The sequence below is a fragment of the Oryx dammah genome, unplaced genomic scaffold, assembly GCF_014754425.2.
Source record: "Oryx dammah isolate SB20612 unplaced genomic scaffold, SCBI_Odam_1.1 HiC_scaffold_17, whole genome shotgun sequence".
Classification (NCBI taxonomy): Eukaryota; Metazoa; Chordata; class Mammalia; order Artiodactyla; family Bovidae; genus Oryx; species Oryx dammah.
In genome coordinates, this window is record NW_024070201.1 from 4,857,583 (window position 1) to 4,877,302 (window position 19,720).

Below are 19,720 nucleotides of genomic sequence, written 5' to 3' on the forward strand. Positions count from 1 at the left end.
TCAAAAATATATATATATCCACAATTTTCATTAGAGAAGGAATTCTGCAGAAATGCTCAACTATAATTCTTCAAATTTCCAATAACATTCCTTGTCAATAAACTCTTTGAAGGGTTTATTCTCTGTCTAAAGTAAACATCTTCAATAAACTCATTCTAATCATAAAAACTACTATCTCGTGCTGAAGAATATAAAAAGTATATCTTTTTCAAGATCTTCTAAGAAGTCTGTATAATTGGACCATAGTAACTCTATTTCTCTCTCATAGTTAACTGCCTTTACAAAGTGCTTTTTTAAAAATCATGTCTCAAGCTATTCTCAAGGACTGATTTTTTTTTTAATAAAATAGTCCTATGTGAAAACCTTCTGTACTTTCTATAATATTCTAAAATTTCTAAAAATGCTTCATTGTTTATTCCTCTGGGTGCCTTGTAATTTGAAGACGTCTATGACAGATTTCCTTCCAAACACAGAACCATGTATTGGTTTACCTTGTAATGCAGGAAATGGAAAGTTTTATTCCCCAGCCCAGGGGACATCCGGCAGTACTGAGGCATTTCTGATTGTCATAATGGGGAAAGGGAATGCTAATGGTACCAGAAGGTAGAGGCCAGAGGTGCCGTTAATACCATAACAGGCACAAAACAACCCCCCAGAACATAACCACGTGGCCCAAAAGGTCCTGAGTACGAAGACTGAGAAACATCCGCTAGAAGATGACCTGCCTAGCCCACCCTCGTTCCCTCCCCTCTGGTCACTGACAAGTGCAGGGCTAAGCCAGCTAGTGAAGCTGTCACTCTTCTCTCCACTACATCCTGAGTACTCGAAGACATTCTGGAAAAATATCAGAAATGTCAATTCTAATACCTTTCCAGTAGGAAAAAGGTTATGTACAATTTAATATAATTTAACCTAATACTGTATTAAATAAAGGTTCAGGTAACATTTTATAAGTGAAAAACACAATATTTCTTACCTTAAATAGACAACGACATATATATTCATAAACCATATGTTTTAATGAGTTGATAAGAGACTTAATCCTCTGTTCTGTATTTTCAGAATCCTGCAGATGACAATTTGAAAATTGAGAAACCATTAGGAAACCCATGAACACTTAAAAGGTACCTCACAGTTTAATCATGCTTATAAACTGTTGTTCCACACTCAAAACTGATTCTGGAGCAATTATCTTCATCAGTCAGACTCAAGGGACTAAACAAATAAATGTACTAAACTTCTACATTAACACAATAAAAAACTGATATATTTTTTAATGTATAGAGTTGAAACTTTCAATAAATGAAAATTATAATCAATTACAATATGAATTGAATTTGGCCTACCATTTTTAATTTCTACTGGCATTAAAAATACTGCATCAACCTGGGTTAAACTCATTTAATGACCTGTATTATAATCACCAATCCAGTCTCAAAACAGTATGACCAGAACCATACTATAAAGAATTTTCTTATCCCCAGCATAAGAAGCTAAATAATCTTAAATCTTGCTCATCTTTCATGAATTAGAAATTTAAGGTGTCAAAATTCATATGTTTTAGTTTCTTACCTATTTTTATACTTTCACTGTATATGATTGCCATAATTTGAAAAATATCACTAATGGCTATTTTATTTGATTAATGAAAAATGGCATGGGTTAGGAATAGTGGACAGGGATGGTATAAAAGCTGGCCTTTTCCCCAACTGTAATATGAGTGTTACATCTCACTTTATTCAGGGTACATTTAGAGAATACATGCCTTGTAAAATTCAATCCTGGTATAATATTTAGACAAAACTTGCTTAATTCCTTATGATGATAACAGACAAGAAAAAAAAAAAAAGAAAAAACAAGCAAAATATTTAGAGAAGTACACCCAGAATGAGAAATAAAATGTGTGAAACTTGCAGAAAACATTGTGACCTGGTACCCAGATATATCAAACATAGGTTTCTGACCTTGGTTTCAAGCTTCTGGTTAGTAGCATGTTCTAACCAAGAGAGCTCATTATTCACAGTTCACATCACAAACACTCTTGTTAATTCTACTATTTAATAACAAATATCATATGTGAAATTAAAACTTGGATCCACTAAAAAACAAGCTAATGTGAGACAGAATACAGTACCTAAAAGACAGAGTAAATTTTCAAAACAATGGAAAACAAAATTTAAGATTATATTACTTTTTAAAATAAACTCAAATGCCCACCTAAACACACAGGTGCAAATACACATACATACATATTCAAAGGTAAATGTTATTCAACAGCCATATTATCACAGAACTATTGTCATCTGACAAAATACCAAGCTATCAGCTTTTCTAAACAGTATAAAATAAACAGTATTTTTATTAAATTTAGACGTTGTAATGTATTTTTCAGTTCTTATATTTTATGTGATCACTGAATTTTAACATAAATACCTTTTTATTAAAAGATGAAAATCAATTTTAAATGAACTTCTTACTATACACTCTCAAGTTTTATACAAAATTATTAATGCAAAAGAAGTATAATATAAATGACTCTTTAGTTTTACTTGTTGACACAGTAAATTAGAATAAGATCAATATGTCATGAATGAGCTCTCACAAACTTCACACTATTGTTTTTGTAAAAATCTTCTACCAACACAATATTATAAATGGTATAACTAAAGTTAACAATTAAAATTCAAAATTTTTTAACACATAAGTATTCTGCAGCCCAACCCTGCAACTTGAAACATAGTCTTTGTCCAAAGGACATTATGAATATACGTGGGAGAAATGCTTATTTCCCAGGAGTGATACAATAGATTTTACTAAAAACGCCTACCTCCAAAATATAAGTTCTTTGTCAGCTATCATTTTATTTCAAATCTGAATGTAAGAACTTTAGATGATTTATTTTAGTGGAAAAGACATTAGTAAACCTTAATCACGTACTCAAATATTTTCTGAAATAATTTATTCATGAAAATATTAATTAGCCCTGCCAAGGAAGACAATACTTTTTCTTGACTTATGCTCCAGTATATCACCCATGCACCTATAAAATGCCTGACATATGCTAAGTTTGCAGTAAATATTAATTGAATGTCTTTCCTCAGAAACACAGACTTAAGTAAACCTACTTGGATATGAAATTTTTCTCCTTAATTTATCTAAACGAATAAATTATTTGCACCCAAAATATAATCCTAAAAACACTTATATTAGTGTTACATCAAACATAAAAACTATAAAAAACAATTTGATGAATTTGGTTTCATAAAAAATATTATTGAAATAAATTAAAAACAAACAATAAGCCTAAAATATTAGCAACATATGACAAAGATTTAATGTCCTTAATAAATAAGAATCTCTTATAAATCAAATTTCAAAATACTAATACAACAGAATATAAAAAAACATAATTCACTGAAGAAAAAACACAAATAATCTGATATCTATTCTACAAGTGATTTTACCTTACAAATGACTAAAGACTTTCGAATATAGTGAAATATTTTTCAATTACCTAGTAGGCTAATTATTAAAAGATATATAATATCCATTTTTGCTTAGTGAAAGTGTTAGTCATTCAGTCGTATCCAACTCTGTGCAACCCTATGAACTGCAGCCTGCCAGGCTCCTCTGTCCATGGGATTCTCCAGGCCTGAATACTGGAGTGGGTTGCCATGCCCTTCTCCAAGGGATCTTCCCAACCCAGGAATTGACCTGTATTCTGGTTCTCCTTATTGCAGGCAGATTCTTAACCATCTGAATAAGCAATGATGGAAAAAGGTCCCTGTTGTATTATTTTAATACACCAACAGCATATATTTCCAAAGGATGATTAGACACTATTTGTCTAAAGACTTACGTATATGCATTTTTGCCCCAACTATCCAAGTCTAGGACGTTAACTAGGAAAATAATTAGAGAAACAAAACACTAGGGAAAAATAATCCTATAAGTGTCTAGCTATTTTAAACATAACCCACAAATTCTTTGACATCTATCAGGAGGTGAAGTCCCTTTCCCCTTCTTAAATCTGGGCAGGCTCTGACTGCTTCAACCAAAAGAATACAGCAGAAATGACCCAAGGTTGGGTTATAAAGTGGGAGGGGGGAGGGGGGTTCAGGATTGGGAACACGTGTACACCCGTGGTGGATTCATGTTGATGTATGGCAAAACCAATACAGTATTGTAAAGTAAAATAAAGTTAAAAAAAAAAAAAAACACACACACACAATTCGGCTTCTGCCTTTTCCACTGGAATTCATGTTTGGTATCTCAGTGTGCACTATGAGAAACTCACCTACTCTGCACTGTGAGGAAACCAAGCCTCACGCAGAGGAGCCGCAGTCTGCAGCCCGCCATCACGTCCACCCGCCCCCGTCACCAGTGGGCCTCTCTGAACCCACTCCCTCTCCGTTCCTCCCAGCCCTGCCGGGCCCTGACCAAATTCCCCACAGAATCAATGAGCACAAAAGGAACACTGTTTAATCTGCCAACTTTAGATGTAAACACATATTCAGCAGAGATAACCACAACACTCCATAGGAGGTAGTTAAATAAAGGATACAACTTCAAAGGAGATGGAAACGGCAACCCACTCCAGTTCTCTTGCCTGGAAAATTCCATGGATGGAGGAGCCTGGTAGGCTACAGTCCATGGGGTCACACAGAGTCGTACACGACTGAGAGACTTCACTTTCTTTCTTTCTATAGTTCCTTTTGGAGAAGGAAATGGCAGCCCACTCCAGTGTTCTTGCCTGGAGAATCCCATGGACAGTGGAGACTAGTGGGCTACAGTCTATGGGGTTGCAAAGAGTCAGACACAACTAAGCAATTAACACACACACACACACAGCCTCAAAAGTTCTCAAAAACATCATGTAGATTTATATTTATGGACATGAAAATTGTGTACAATATATTTTCAAAGCACAATATTATACCTTTTGGGTAAACTTATGTGTATTTTTTAACATATTCCCTCCATTAGAATACAAAGTCGATAAAATAGTGTATATTCCTGTATTTCCATTTTCTAGAACAATACCTGTAACATACTACAATCTCAAACAACAAGCGCGTGCTCAGTTGCTCAGTCGTGTCTGACTCTTTGCAACCCCATGGACTATAGCCCATCAGGCTCCTCTGTCCATGGAATCACTCCAGGCAAGAATCACTCCTCCATAGGATCTTTCCAACCCTGGGATCAAACCCAGGTATCCTGAATTGGCAGGCAGGTTCTTTACTGCTGAGCCAAAGGGGAAGCCCCTAGACAACAATGAAGTTTTAAATTTTGCTCTCCCCAGGTAATGAGATTATGTGGTTAACTTCTGACCTTCCAGGTTTTTTTATGATCATCTTAGAACATAATCATTTATTAATTTATAATCATAAATCATTTCCATTAAGAGTGCTGTCACATTGGGACAGTTTGTTAAAAACACAAAATGCAACTAAGGAACCAGTTTCTTTTAAATATAGTTTAAAGGTGTTATATATGGTCTTGTGAAATGTAATTCTAAGCAGTTTCACTCAAGAAATTATTATAAATTTAGCACCTAATAAAGCAATCTCTCTTATTCAGTCTCAGCTATGGAGTAACCACCAGCATACCTGTTTGTTTTGCAGAGCTCGCTGGAAAAGTCGGAGAAATGAAGCCAAGCTAAAGCGATACATGTTGTTAATTTTGGACAAGTCAGAGATAATGAAGTACATCTTGCTGGCACTCTCAGCCAGAGGGAGATAGGCATCCCGCTCCTGTGGAACAATGGTGGGGGATAACACCTTAGTACCAGGGCTCACGGCCACCTGCAGGCTCCTGTGCACATCCTTACTCTGCCAACACAGAGACAATGGGTACAGATGAACCACAGAAGCCTACAACTCAGACATCATAATCCAGCTTTTATATTTTTACACTTTTATACTTTTTTAAATCCTAATATATTTGTTTTATACTTTTATGAAACTACATCAATGTATTCTAAATACATCTCTACTCTGATTACAGAGTAGTACAAGGGATGGTTTTACTGAAGACCAAGAACACTTGTATTAGGAGAAAGAGGTAAACCCTTGCATTCAGGTAAGATGAAATGGTAAACAGTTGTGATTAGAGGCCACGTAGGTCGTGTGAGACAGTACGGCACTACAGCCATCCCTGCAGTGGAGAAAAGTCAGAACAATGAATGTAGCATGTGGGACTGGTACCAACAGAACACCGATGGACGCAGAGGGAGAGAAGACTGCAACTGTGGGTCCACATTAAGATAAGAGAGCACCGAGCATTGTTCAACACAAGCATGAAATGAACCAATAAGCACAAGGGCTTTCGTTCTGACTGAAGGTAAAGGATGATAAAGATGAAAGAATCATAGGATTAAACGGCCTTGAGATTATGAACAGAACTCTGAGAAAGTTATCTATGCCACTCTGATCAAAGAAACAGGATTACAAATATGATATTGGCAAAATTATGTGTGTGACTCAGGGATGCCTGTTCAGAAAGAGAATGCACAGAAAGGTCAAAATCCTTCTGGTAGAGAGTGACAGTTGTGACATCTGCCATTTTAGTAGTGGTAGAGAAGGTGGGATGACTAGTTTGAAAAGAGGCTCTAAGCCTGTCCTAATTCTGGTTTCAACAGAGTGCTTTCTCAAGGGAAAAAAGAAATCTATGTATGTGCAGAATTTGAGCAAGAACTGAAAAATACCTAAAATAAAATTTGGAAAAGTCATTCAAGGAAATAGGGAAGAATGAAAGGATGTCAGTAAGGGACCAGGTCAGGTTGGAGACTGAGAATTCACAGTATCATTCATCTTTATTGCTTTTCTTCAGCAGATCTCTATAGCCAAATGTAGGAGAAATAAAGAGACATTGTACTGATACAGGGTTGAAATTTTACTCTGCTGCTACTGCTACTGCTGCTAAGTCGCTTTAGTCCTGTCTGACTCTGTGTGACCCCATAGATGGCAGCCTACCAGGCTCCCCCGTCCCTGGGATTCTCCAGGCAAGAACACTGGAGTGGGGTGCCATTTTCTTCTCCAAATTTTACTCTGAGAAATGTTAAAATAATAAAGTAAAAAGGATTTTAATTATTTATAAGAAAAGAGTTCAGTCATCATATTCATGGGGTAGAGGATGAAAAGGGAAGAAAGATGTTTTTAATGTAACAATAACTTTTAACTCTTTTATTTATATACTTAATTTGCTTTAACTTAAGAAAAGTTTCAAGAATGGCAAAGATGCTCTTTAATACTCACTAAACACAAAAACACATTCAGTTTCAATTTCAGTACAAATTTATAGCAAAGGTCCATCTAGTCAAGGCTATAGTTTTTCCAGTAGTCATGTTTGGATGTGAGAGTTGGACTAAAATAAAGCTGAGCACCGAAAAATTGATGCTTTTGAACTGTGGTGTTGGAGAAGACTCTTGAGAGTCCCCTGGACTGCAAGGAGATCCAACCAGTCCATCCTAAAGATCAGTCCTGGGTGTTCATTGGAAGGACTGATGTTGAAGTTGAAACTCCAAGACTCTGTCCACCTGATGCGAAGAGCTGACTCATTTGAAAAGACACTGACGCTGGGAAAGATTGAAGGTGGGAGGAGAAGGGAACGACAGAGGATGAGATGGTTGGATGGCATCACAGACTCAACGGACATGGGTTTGAGGAAACCGGGAGTTGGTGATGAACAGGGAGGCCTGGCGTGCTGCAGTCCATGGGGTCGCAAAGAGTTGGACACGACTGAGCGACTGAACTGAACTGAGAACTTGAGTGTGCATGAGCGCTCAGTCATGTCCGACTCTTTGCGACCCCATGGACTGCAGCTCAACAGGCTACTCTATCCAAGGAATCCTCCAGGCAAGAACACTGGAGTTGGGTGCCATCTCCTCCCTCAGAGGACCTTCCCGACCCACGGACTGAACCTGCGTCTCCTGCGTCTCCTGCCCTGGCGGGCTAATTACTTACCACGGCACCAGCTGGGCTTCCCTGTGACTCTAGACAACGTGCCAGAAATCAGTGACACTCAGCAGGGGGCAAAAATGACCAGCACTCTTTACCCTCGATACGCCCAAGATCTATCACCCTCTCCGTAATAACAAGAATTAGACCCAAGGACCTGGCATTTCTGAATAGCTTTCTTTTTTGCAGTCATCATTCCCCTGAAATATTGATACTATGATTTTTATCATCTTAACATGAACATTTAAGAAAACAATATAAGATCATAAAGAAGAAAATATTTACTTGATCAAGAGAAACTTGGAGTTTGTAAGATTCTTTAAGTGAATCCTGAATAAGTGCACTGCTTGCTTTTGTCTGATTCAAAGATTCAATCAAATCTTTATTTTCCAAAATATTACCTTGAGATGTGGCAAGTGTCTGTAGAAAAATTAATAAAATAATATGAACATTATTATATATACTAAGTTAGCTACTATTAATTTGATGATGTTTATGGGAACTTATGTACTTTTAAAAGAATTTCAATATTTTACAGCCTTGTATATGAGAAAATATTGCAAATCACTAGATGATACTATATCATTAAAGCATTGTATATATATTAATTTTATCAATTTAATAAAAATAAAAACCACTTAAAGTTACAGATCAAATCATAATTTCATGCTACTCAGAATGTTGTTCTGAGCATATAATTAAACATTAATGAAATACAGTATAAAGATAGTATTAGTTAAAAATCATGTGTCTTTAACATTACTCCCAAGTCTCATATTCCAAGATATCTACTCTTTTTCTGTTTGAATTTTGATTTTAATATATATATTGATATTCTTCTGATACAACCAAAAACATGAAGGTATTATAACCTTTAAAAAAACAGCATTTGATTATAATCAAAATAATGTAATATGATCAACATCCTGAATAACTAAAGTTTACCTCTAAAAGAGATTCTTCAAGCTTAGCTAACTGTATTTTCTTATCTTCTTCTTGTTGTAATAGTTTTGTTTTCTGTTCCTCTAAATCAGGTTTTTCATGTTGAATAGTTAATGCCAAAAGCTATACAAAAAAAAAAAAAAAAAAAAGGCCAAGGTTATTTTAACAATAAAGATAAAGCAAGACAAACCAAAGTGAAAACTTCCCACAAACAGACCTTATGTTTGATTGGATATTATAAATATACTACTCTGTACACTTCATTCTTTCTGGTTAAACATATGAGACACTGCCACAATTATTTCTGACAAAAGAGGCAAAATGAATAGTGAAGCTAACTAATAAAATGTTACATATTATAAAAACAGCTGTAAGAAATTACATCACTTAACATATCAGCATTTAATATTCAGTTCTTAGATTATATATAAAAACTATTTCATGGTAATTAGTCACAAAAATAGAGATATCTTACTTAAAATCAAAATCACAATGAGATACCATATCATACTATTAAGATGGCTACAATTAAAAAGATGAATAATAATAAATGTAACTATGTGTAGAAAGAAAAACCATCATATACTACTAACAAGAAACTAAAATTATGCAGCTACTTCAGAAATTTTTTTCTATTCCTCAAAAATTTAAACATATTGTTACCATAGTGAAAATCACTCAGTCGTATCTGACTCTTTGCGACCCCAGAGACTATACGGCCCATGGAATTCTCCAGGCCAGAATACTGGAGTAGGTAGCTGTTCCCTCCTCCAGGGGATCTTCTCAATCCAGGGATTGAACCCAGGTCTCCCACCTTGCAGGCAGATTCTTTACCAGCTAAGCCACTAGGGAACCCCAAGAACACTGCAGTGGGTAGCCTATCCCTTCTGCAAGGGATTCCTTCCCAACTTAGGAGGAACTGAACTGGGGTCTCTTGCATTACAGGCAGATTCTTTACCAGCCAAACTACCAGGCAAGCACTGTTACCATGAGACACTGATACCATAAGACCCAGAAATTCCACTAAAAAAAAAACACTGAGATGTAAACTTTCAAGGGTCAATCATATGCTACATGAGCTGAATCTTAATAAAGTTGTTGAAGACTGCTATGTCAAAGTCTTAAATTTAAAACTTTAAAATAGGGAATGACATTTGCATGTCATAAAATATGCTTATTTAAAATCTATTGTATAAACATGTTCAAATAGTTCTCATTAAAGTAATACCTAAATAGCACTTTTTAGCAATTATGGTGGAGATCTTTTATATAGAGGAAGCCATTCTGTCAAATTCTGCCAACTTTTGAGTAATTTGGACTTTGTTTTATTTATGACAAGAATCATCAAGGCTATCAAAAGACAGTGTTGATGAAAATATGCAGTGAGTCATCTAATATGGTAAGAATAATATTCAAAAGGAGAGCTTTAAAAAATACAATAAAATAAATAAAAAATCACAGCAAATATATGTTACCATTTCAATCAAAAGAAAAAATATATACTATTGTTAAGTGAGTAAAAAAACAAGATGATACTAAAAAATCAACAGGATATTTTGAAAAAGGAAATAAAATGAGTAGCTGAGTGTGTAAGCAAAACTCTGTACATGAAAATTATTTTGCAGTTTATTCAATAATTATAAAATGTAATAAGCCATACACAGAAAAAGAGAATTTAAACATACAAATGTTCCGGTCAAAAACAATGTTGGATTTGGAATCAAAGATACTCAACTAGCTGAATAAGTCAACTAAATGAAATTTTAACACTAAGACTTCAGTTTTCACAATTAAAAAAAAATAAAGTTACTAATCTTAACGTGTATGATCCTTCCATTTCTCAAATTCTAACAAATATAAGTAGACTGTAAAATTAAAGTTTTACTGGAAGAAGTAGCATTTTGACATTAGCAACAAATATATAATTCTAACACAGATGGACATAATTTCCAAGTATATTTTCAAAATCATGAGTTTAAATGCTGATCAGTTTAACAAAATAGCTTCTCACTCAAAGTATTTCACAAGTATACAAAGAAGATTTCTAAGATTTCTAAGGCAAATTATGATTGTCCACATATACCTGTCCTCGTAATCCACTTCTTGTTGTAGTAAAGTTAACCTCAGTAACAATGGAAGCCGCATCCGGTGGAATAAAGGGATTTGGGCTTCTTGTTGACAAAAACAGGCGAAACTCTTCATTATAGTCGATAATTTTGTCACCTATTTGTACCACATAACGTGGTCCTATTTGTTAAAATGACATAATTAGCTGGTCTGAATTTTCAGTATTTTGCTACATGACATTAAAAAATACAATTTTTTAGTACTTCTAAATAGTTTTTACTACAGGCTTTTCAATACAGTCCAAAAGACAGCAACAGTGAGGCTACCCAGAAGACTGTGAACAAGAATGCTCTACTAATCAGTCAGCACTTAGGCAAACAAGGATAAATAATACTTATTAAGACAATCCTAGGATACTGAAGCATCAAAAGAATATCTACTTATATTTAATATGTGCTCAGTTATGTACAACTCTTTGTGACCCCATGAACCCTCTGTCCATGGGATTTTCCAGGCAAGAATACTTACTGAAGTGTGTTGCCATTCCCTTCTCCAGGGATACAGTTTTAACATTAACTATATGTTTCATATTATTAAATTTTATGAAATGTTTAATTATAGATGACAAAAATAGAAATGCTTATTCTCTACTTCAAAATTTATCAGTTTCAAAGTATTTATTGTGCTAGTATTTAAGATGTAACACTTAAAAACAGAATGACTGGTAAAACCTGGAAAAAACAACGTATCAGTAATTGCAAAGGATCCATTATTAATGTCAAAAAGAATTTATTCAGACTATCATGCACAGGAGCTTTGCAACAAGTGAAACTGAGAAAAAGTAAACTTCTGCCTCATATAGAAGCTTTTTATATTCTAATATAAATAACAATGATTTTAATTATATATCATATACAGAAAAATCAACTATTACACCCATTATTTATGATTTCAACTGATAAAAGTAACTAATTTTTTAGGTAAAAAAACACACATTAGCAAAGATTATTTTCTAATGTTACAAAAACCAATGTAAAGAATTTTTGAGAATCCTAGAATAGATTTTAAAATTTTACTTAACTTTTTAAACTTAACGTGAAAAGAATTCAAAACATACTTTATGAAAGAGGATATTCAAAGGATCAAAAAAAATCAAAATAATATTGAAAGAAAAATACAAATTTAAAGATTCAATGTAATAACTATATACCAAATAGAATGATTCAAGACAATATAAGCAGAATAAATGCAAAGAAAACTAATCTAAGGACATCATAGTAAAATCAATGAAAACCAATGACAAAGAAAAGTTATAAATTATCCAGAGAAAAATGATGTATCACTTACAAAAAGCAACAATAAACCAGCAGGCAATTTCTCAATAGGCATAAGCTAGAATAAGATGCAATAAAAACCTTAAAGTGCTACAAAAAATAGCTGCCAACCTAGAATTCTGTTAGATACAGAGAAAAAGAAATCACTTAAAAATGAAAAAATTGCTTGTTTCAATAGATATGCACTAAATGAAATGATAAAGGAAATTCTTCAGACAGAAAATAATAATCCCAGCAGAAATGAGACAATGGAAACACTGGGAGAACACCATAAAGGTTAAACATGTATAAATCCAGATCTTAAAATCAGTAATCATGACATCATATGGAGCATGACAATGCAGCACAATGACGAGGCAAAGGCAAGTACGGGGTGTACGGAATTAAAGGTCGTAGACAAGTGGCACTATTTACCTATTAAAGTGAAGTCACAGACACACACTGTTATACACAGAGCAGCCATGAAAAACAAACATCTGATTAAAAATCAATCAGGGCTCCTTAAAAAAGAGTATTAGTTATTGCAAGAACTGGTTAACTAAATTATACATACAAAAAAGTAAGACTGTCTCATGAATAGAAATAAAAAACCAAATGATACACTACTTATGAGAAACACATTTTATAAAGAAAATCAATAGAAAGTTGAAATAAAAGAATTCAAAAATATTCCAATACCAATCTTCAAAATTAGTGTAATTATTCTAACACCAAATTCTAAAACTTGAGATATTTCTAGAGACAAAGGACAGTTGATAATGATAAAGAAAATAACCGAACAGAAAGACAGCACATATCGAAATATGTATGTATCCAAACACGTAGCTTCAAAATATTTAAAATAAAAATTGACAGAACTGAATAGCAAATCCAAAATCATAAGAGACTTTTTTTCTCAATACATAATAGGGCAAATAGAAGTAAAAAGTAAAGATATAGAAAGTGTAAGCATTACAATTAACAAACACTTATGAAAATGAGCCAATGCCAGATCATAAAGAAAACTTCCATAGGACTTAAAAAACTGAACACTTCAGAATAAATTTTCTGACCACAATGGAGTTACGCTAGAAACTGATCACAAAAGAATACCTAGAAAATACCCAACTCCCTGGAAATTAAATAAAAAAGCATTATGTAACTTATGAATTTAAAAAAAGACACAGACCAAAACTTGTGGTATAAAGCTGAAGAAGGACTTAGCAAAAAATTTATAGGTAGAAATGACTATGTTAGAAAAAAGAAAATATTGAATTATCAATGCTTTTTATTTCTATTTCAAGAATCTAGGAAAAAAGACAACCAAACAAAATCTAAGGAAAATATTAGGAATAAAATAAATAAAAAACAAAAATTGAAAAAATAGAGAAAATTAACAAAGTTAAAAATTGATATCTGAAAAGATCAATAAAACTGATACACTGTTATCAAGACTGACCAAAGAAAAAGAGAGACAAAATATCATTATTGATAAACGACACATTATTGAAAACCTCACTGAAGTTTTAAAGTTATAAGAATATTATATAAAGATACAGCAATACATTTGACAAATTAGATGTAATAGACAAATACCTAAAAAAATTAACCTAAGTTGACATATACATAATACAAACAAAACAACATTAACCCAGGGATAAGAAATCCAAATGGTAAAGGAGGAAGATACAGAACACATCAAAAATATGTCTACATGTGAAACAATCCTCACTGAAAACCAACTACAGCAGAACTAGAAGATGTAAAAACACAGATTTGTATAAAAAGGCATGGGAAGTGATCAGGTCTGTAGCTGTGCCCCTAAGAGATGACCCAGAAGAAGAGAGATCATATAGGCAGAGCTCCTCCCAAGGGAGTAGGTAGTCTGAGTCACAAACCATACAAAGGTCTGACACTGAGAAATGAGTCTCCGTGCTACCTGGAGGGCTGCTGGGACTAACAGGAGGACCGTGAGCAGCCTGGACACTGTTCACAAGGAGCCACAATACACGCCTGCTTACTCCTAAACCAGGGGGAGAGAAGGGATTAAAGCTGCACGGGTAGCTGACTGTGTTCCTATGAAGGCTTCAGCACATACCCCAATCCAAGCCTACCACCGCTCAACTGGGGTGAGGGCTACTACAGATGAGTAGAAAGCTCAGCTGGGAAAAAGAAAACTCAGACCTAAAGAAATGTCTGAGCAGGGTGCTACTGCTGCTAAGTCACTTCAGTCGTGTCCGACTCTGTGCGACCCCATAGACAGCAGCCCACCAGGCTCCCCTGTCCCTGGGATTCTCCAGGCAAGAACACTGGAGTGGGTTGCCATTTCCTTCCCCAATGCATGAAAGTGAAAAGTGAAAGTGAAGTCACTCAGTCGTATCCAACTCCTAGCGACCTCATGGACTGCAGCCTACCAGGCTCCTCCATCCATGGGATTTTCCAGGCAAGAGTACTGGAGTGGGGTGCCATTGCCTTCCAGCTATTACAGGTACTTACACAGGCAGCACCTCAGAGTAGCCACGACTTCTGTCTCTGGTAAGACATCCACAATTTGTACCCAGGCCAATACCAAGGGCCCATCCAGCACCTCTTATCTAGGCATGGCTCCCTTCCTGGGAAAGGAGGCTGATGCGGATCAGGGAGGGAACACACTTAAAGGGGATGGAACCAGCTCAGACCCGACCTTCAAAACTTCTGCTCCAACCACTTGGGAACAGGCCCTATCCCCTCCAGAGCCAGTGATTGCCGGGAGCCAGCGTGAGGAATTCCACCCGTGACAAGGTCATGCGGCAGAGCTCTGATGGCAAGGCTAATCAGACCTCAGGTTTCCCCCCTGGAATTTCCTGAGCATCCACCCCCCCCCCCCAAATAAGAATCTGCCTGCTTTTCCACTCTTCTAATATTCTCTGGAAAAAGTCAAATCAGGGCTTTAGTCTTCTGCATTTGAAAGGGATGTTTCAGTTAAAACCCCTCTGATAACTCTCTAGCTTGCCTAACAGGTTCCCAGGGACTCTTACAGCTTGTGAATTGCTTACAGCCCCTCAACCAGAGAGGCACAAAGCTTAAAAGCATCTTAAAGATACAGAGCCTTTTCTAAAGAGTTAAAAATCATATTCGTAGAGGGTTTTCACGTTGACTCAATGACTGCTGCCAGGCCTCCATATTCTTTATCTTTTAGGCACCTGGGAGGATGTTAATCAATGTAAACAGGATATGGAAAAAGATATATAGTAGTTTTGATGTTAGCAACCCTAGACTTGAGTTAATTACTTTTCTCTTTGTTATATATCACTGCACTCCTCTTGTGTCCTTGCTATGTAAGAATGTAACTTTATTTAGTGCTTTCTGAGAGGGGCATCAGACTTTGGGAAGATCAACACAAATAAGTCTTCTGGTTGACAAACCCTTATCAGGAAAAAGGCTGTAAAATGTTAATTGGCCCTTTTTGGCCAGAAGATGATGTAACTCACCTAAGACTTGTGTATACAATTAGGTATGCAGAGAAAAAAGCCTGATTTTGATAAGAGTCTGGACTGCTAACGCTGCATAACTTTGTGTTATCCATTGATCTCTATGTTTTATCAAAAGTATAAAAGGCCTTCTGAACAACAGAGGACGGAGCCAGTCGCTGGACTGGTTTCCCTCGTGTCTCCTCTTCACTCTAATTTCAGGCTGAATTCCCATCTGGAGCGGGGCGGCTCACCATGTCTACTTACTTGTCCCGGCTTTTAAGATCCACACGAGGGGAAGCCCAAGGCGGGGCACCCCCCGATATTCAAGTGGGCACCGGTGGCCCAATGTAGATGGTGCAAGCTCCTTGTCTGGAACTTTATTGGCCTTCCCCGTAAGTCAAGGTATTCAGCGTTCTTTCTCCACTTAATTTTCCTACTACACTATTTCTTCCTAATTTAATCTTATATTAATAAATAAATAAGTTTTTTCCTCACCGACGCCATCCCCGCTTTGAATTCCCTGGATCCACCGGGGCTGGACCCCAGCCAGTGATGGCCACGGAGCAGAGGACAAGCCCCAGAAACACCTGGCTGTGAACGAACAACTCCATCTCCAGCCTAACCTACAAGGCGACAGCTGCCAGCAAACCAGAGAAACGCAGGTTTGGGGTTACGTCAGTTTTGGGGCTCCCACGGAAGCCTCTGGCACAAGCAGACTACAGAGGGACACTCCCACACAAAGGCAGCCACTAGAGACTGCAACAGAAGCAATGCAGGCCCACCTCCAGAAACAAGAAAAATCTCAAATAAGCAACCTAACTGACCATCTGGAGCACTTAGAAAATAAAAAACAAATAAAGCCCAAAGTCAGTAGAGACTTTGAGGAGGAACTATACCTTGTTCTTCTTTTGGATCAATACATATTTGAAGCAATTTTTGAACTGCATAAATTTGAGGAGAAGTACATTCTATTCCAATTATTTGTACCTGTTTCAACATCACTATGCAGAAGTGCATAGTTTATATTGCTTAGATTAAGAACACAGGGATATAAATGAACTTGGACCCAAGCTTTGCTTTATGTCATTTTAGGACAACCATCCTCTGTTCTCAGCAGAAATGTACAATAACAAATGAGTATTCATGAGGAACTCAAAACTGTGGAAAGGGACAATGTGAAGTATAATCAAAGGAGATAACAGACTTCAACTGAAGTCATATGAACACATCCAACTCTGGACTGAAGGTGGAAAAAGTAAGGTAGGGTCAAGACTTTTAACTGCCTTTTTCTCAATGAAATGAATAGAAATTAACAAATTCACCCAATCAGCCCTGAACAACTATCTGGAATAGTGGTTCATCACGTGAACCAATCATGACATAGAATATTATCATTTTTCAGCACATTCAATTTTAGGGGACCTTGTCAAACTCCATTCTCAGACAGTGAAGCAGATACAGTTAAGACCTAACACCAGTCAGAGCTCATTAAGACAAATTTAATGACCCCAAGGAACAACATATAGACTATAAAGAGAGTCAAATTCAGATGATCAAAAGTTCCTTTCCACTTCCTTTAAGATAGTATAGCAAGAGGTGGTTCAACAGATCTGAATTAGCTCTAGTAAAGAACAGACTGAGACCAGAGACTGAACTCTGGGAGGTAACTCCAGGTTACATCAGAAACTGTCCCACTCCTAGAGTTCTTTCCATAATTTATCAACCACTGCTTGGCCAAGCATAACTATTAGTGGGATAAAAAGCGATCAATAGATAGTTCAGGCTTTGCTATTTCATCACTTTGCCCCCAGTAACTCCAATTTTCTAAAATCGGTGGTGCTAGCAAAGTGCGTTGTGCAAGTAACTATGTATTTATATATAGTACACGTCTATGTATGTCCACATATATACTTTGCACAACATGCAAAGTTTAAGGGCAATATTTCCTAATATCAAAGTCTGGGTTAGGTACCTGCACAAAGAGATGATGTAACATTCTAAGACCAGTATTCTTAAGGTGACCAGCTTGCAAGGCCCTTACCACCGTCTGGGAATTGGGGATTTTGTTAAGGTTCGTACGTTTACCAGAACAGGAAGAGTAGCTCATTGTGCTTAAACTGTTGTACAAACAAAATGGTGTATGCTGAACACCTGCTTTCCTTTGGGAAGTCTGGAATTTTGTTCCCTGCTAGGCAGACTATGCTTACATAATCAGCCCCACTGAAATCTCTGGACACTGAGTCTTCCTTGGTGTGTAGACAACTTACACATGTGTTATCACAATGTGTCCTGGGGGATTTAAACACAGCCTGAGTGACTCCAATGAAAGAAGACTCGGAATTTGCACCTGGTTTCCTGACTCCTGACTTCACCCTATGTGCCTTTTCTCTTTGCTGACTTTGCTTTGCAATAAACGTAAGCCATGAGTGCACCCATGTGCTGAGTCCCTTGAGCCTTCCTCATAAGACACTATACCTGGGAATGGTGTGGGAGACCCTGATATGGCCCTTCTTGTATAAATACACTTTAATTTGAAAGTTTTTTAATTGCTATTACTATTAGATTCTGACATTACTATCATCCACTTCCAAAAAGTTTTCATATCCTCAGATTCAGTGCAAAGACAAAAAAAAGTCAAAGGTAGTTGTAAAGTTAAATATTTTAAATTTAAAAAATAGTTACTCTTTGGAAATTGTCAAATATTCATTTACCTTGAGCAACCAGATCTCGTCTCAATAGTGGATAAAGTACAGGTTCTACACCATCCATTTCTTGTATAATAAGGGTTTTCCCAAAACGTACTGCCAACTCAAGAGCTGTGATAAAGTTACTATCCTAAGAGAATAAATAAGAATACATATGAATTCCTTTATTACCTTAGATTTACAAAGGTCATGTATATACTGAAAATATTAACAGGAATAATACAAACATTTTAAAATCAATATGTTAATAACATAAATTATAATTGTCTTCATCAACTTATAAGTATTTGATGATGAACCAAGTTGACTGGATAAATTATCAAATAAATGCATAATAATTTAAATATATATATTAGAAAAATAAGAATTTTAAATTAATAATAAAAACGGCCTTTAAAATTTTCTAGAATTTCAAATTGATGCAGAAAAAAATTTTCAAATTCTATATGCAATAATTTACTCATCTAGCTATTAATAAAAACTATTTATATTAAATATCAAACATTGAATGAAGTAACAAAGACAAGCTGATGAATTCTAGTAAACTTATCTTGCTGTGATAGTTCTAATTATTTTGAAAAGAAACGTTTAGACAAAATTTTATAACAAGGCAAGAATTCTTAGTCTTTCTGAGTAGGCAAAAAGTCACTTTAAATACCACTCCAATTCTCCAACTTTGTTTAAAAAAGTTAAATATTTGGATTTATTATAATAATCATTATCTAAATATCCTATTCTCAGAGGTTAAAGCGTCTGCCTGCAATGCAGGAGACCTGGGTTCGATCCCTGGGTCGGGAAGATCCCCTGGAGAAGGAAATGACAACCCACTCCAGTACTCTTGCCTGGAGAATCCCATGGACAGAGGAGCTCAGTGGGCTATCCATGGGGTTGCAAAGAGTCGGACACGACCGAGCGACTTCACTTTCACTACAACACCCATAAGTGACGGTAAATATTTTATATATTATATAAATAATTACATATTACAATTATTCTTAAACACAAATGAGTTAGATATCCCCATTTGATAAGTGAAGAACATTTTAAAGAGGTAATTTTTCAAGCATATGAATTAAAATGATTAAAAAATTGATTAAATTCAAAAATTGATTAGAAAATTAATCATGCATCAGGATTTTCTCAAAAAAACATGAAAAATAATTTCTCTGGCAAGATAAACATGACAGCGAGAAGTCACTACACAAAACACTATTACACTTCATCGACCAACTGTCAAATCTCGAGACACAACACAGACGATCACTGCTGAGTTGCATGAAGAG

General features: G+C 35.7%; 1 protein-coding gene across 2 annotated transcripts in view; it reads right to left on the minus strand.

The window, feature by feature from the left end:
* Window positions 1–19,720, minus strand: part of DYNC2H1 (dynein cytoplasmic 2 heavy chain 1) — a 388,421-nt gene that overhangs the window by 199,194 nt on the left and 169,507 nt on the right. For both annotated transcript variants that reach the window (XM_040257838.1, XM_040257837.1), the window contains 6 exons: window positions 18,444–18,567; window positions 10,984–11,147; window positions 8,904–9,023; window positions 8,244–8,378; window positions 5,610–5,753; window positions 977–1,066 (listed from right to left, as the gene is read on the minus strand). In XM_040257838.1, the coding sequence (XP_040113772.1) occupies window positions 977–1,066; window positions 5,610–5,753; window positions 8,244–8,378; window positions 8,904–9,023; window positions 10,984–11,147; window positions 18,444–18,567 (777 nt within the window). The remainder of the gene's footprint in view (window positions 1–976; window positions 1,067–5,609; window positions 5,754–8,243; window positions 8,379–8,903; window positions 9,024–10,983; window positions 11,148–18,443; window positions 18,568–19,720) is intronic.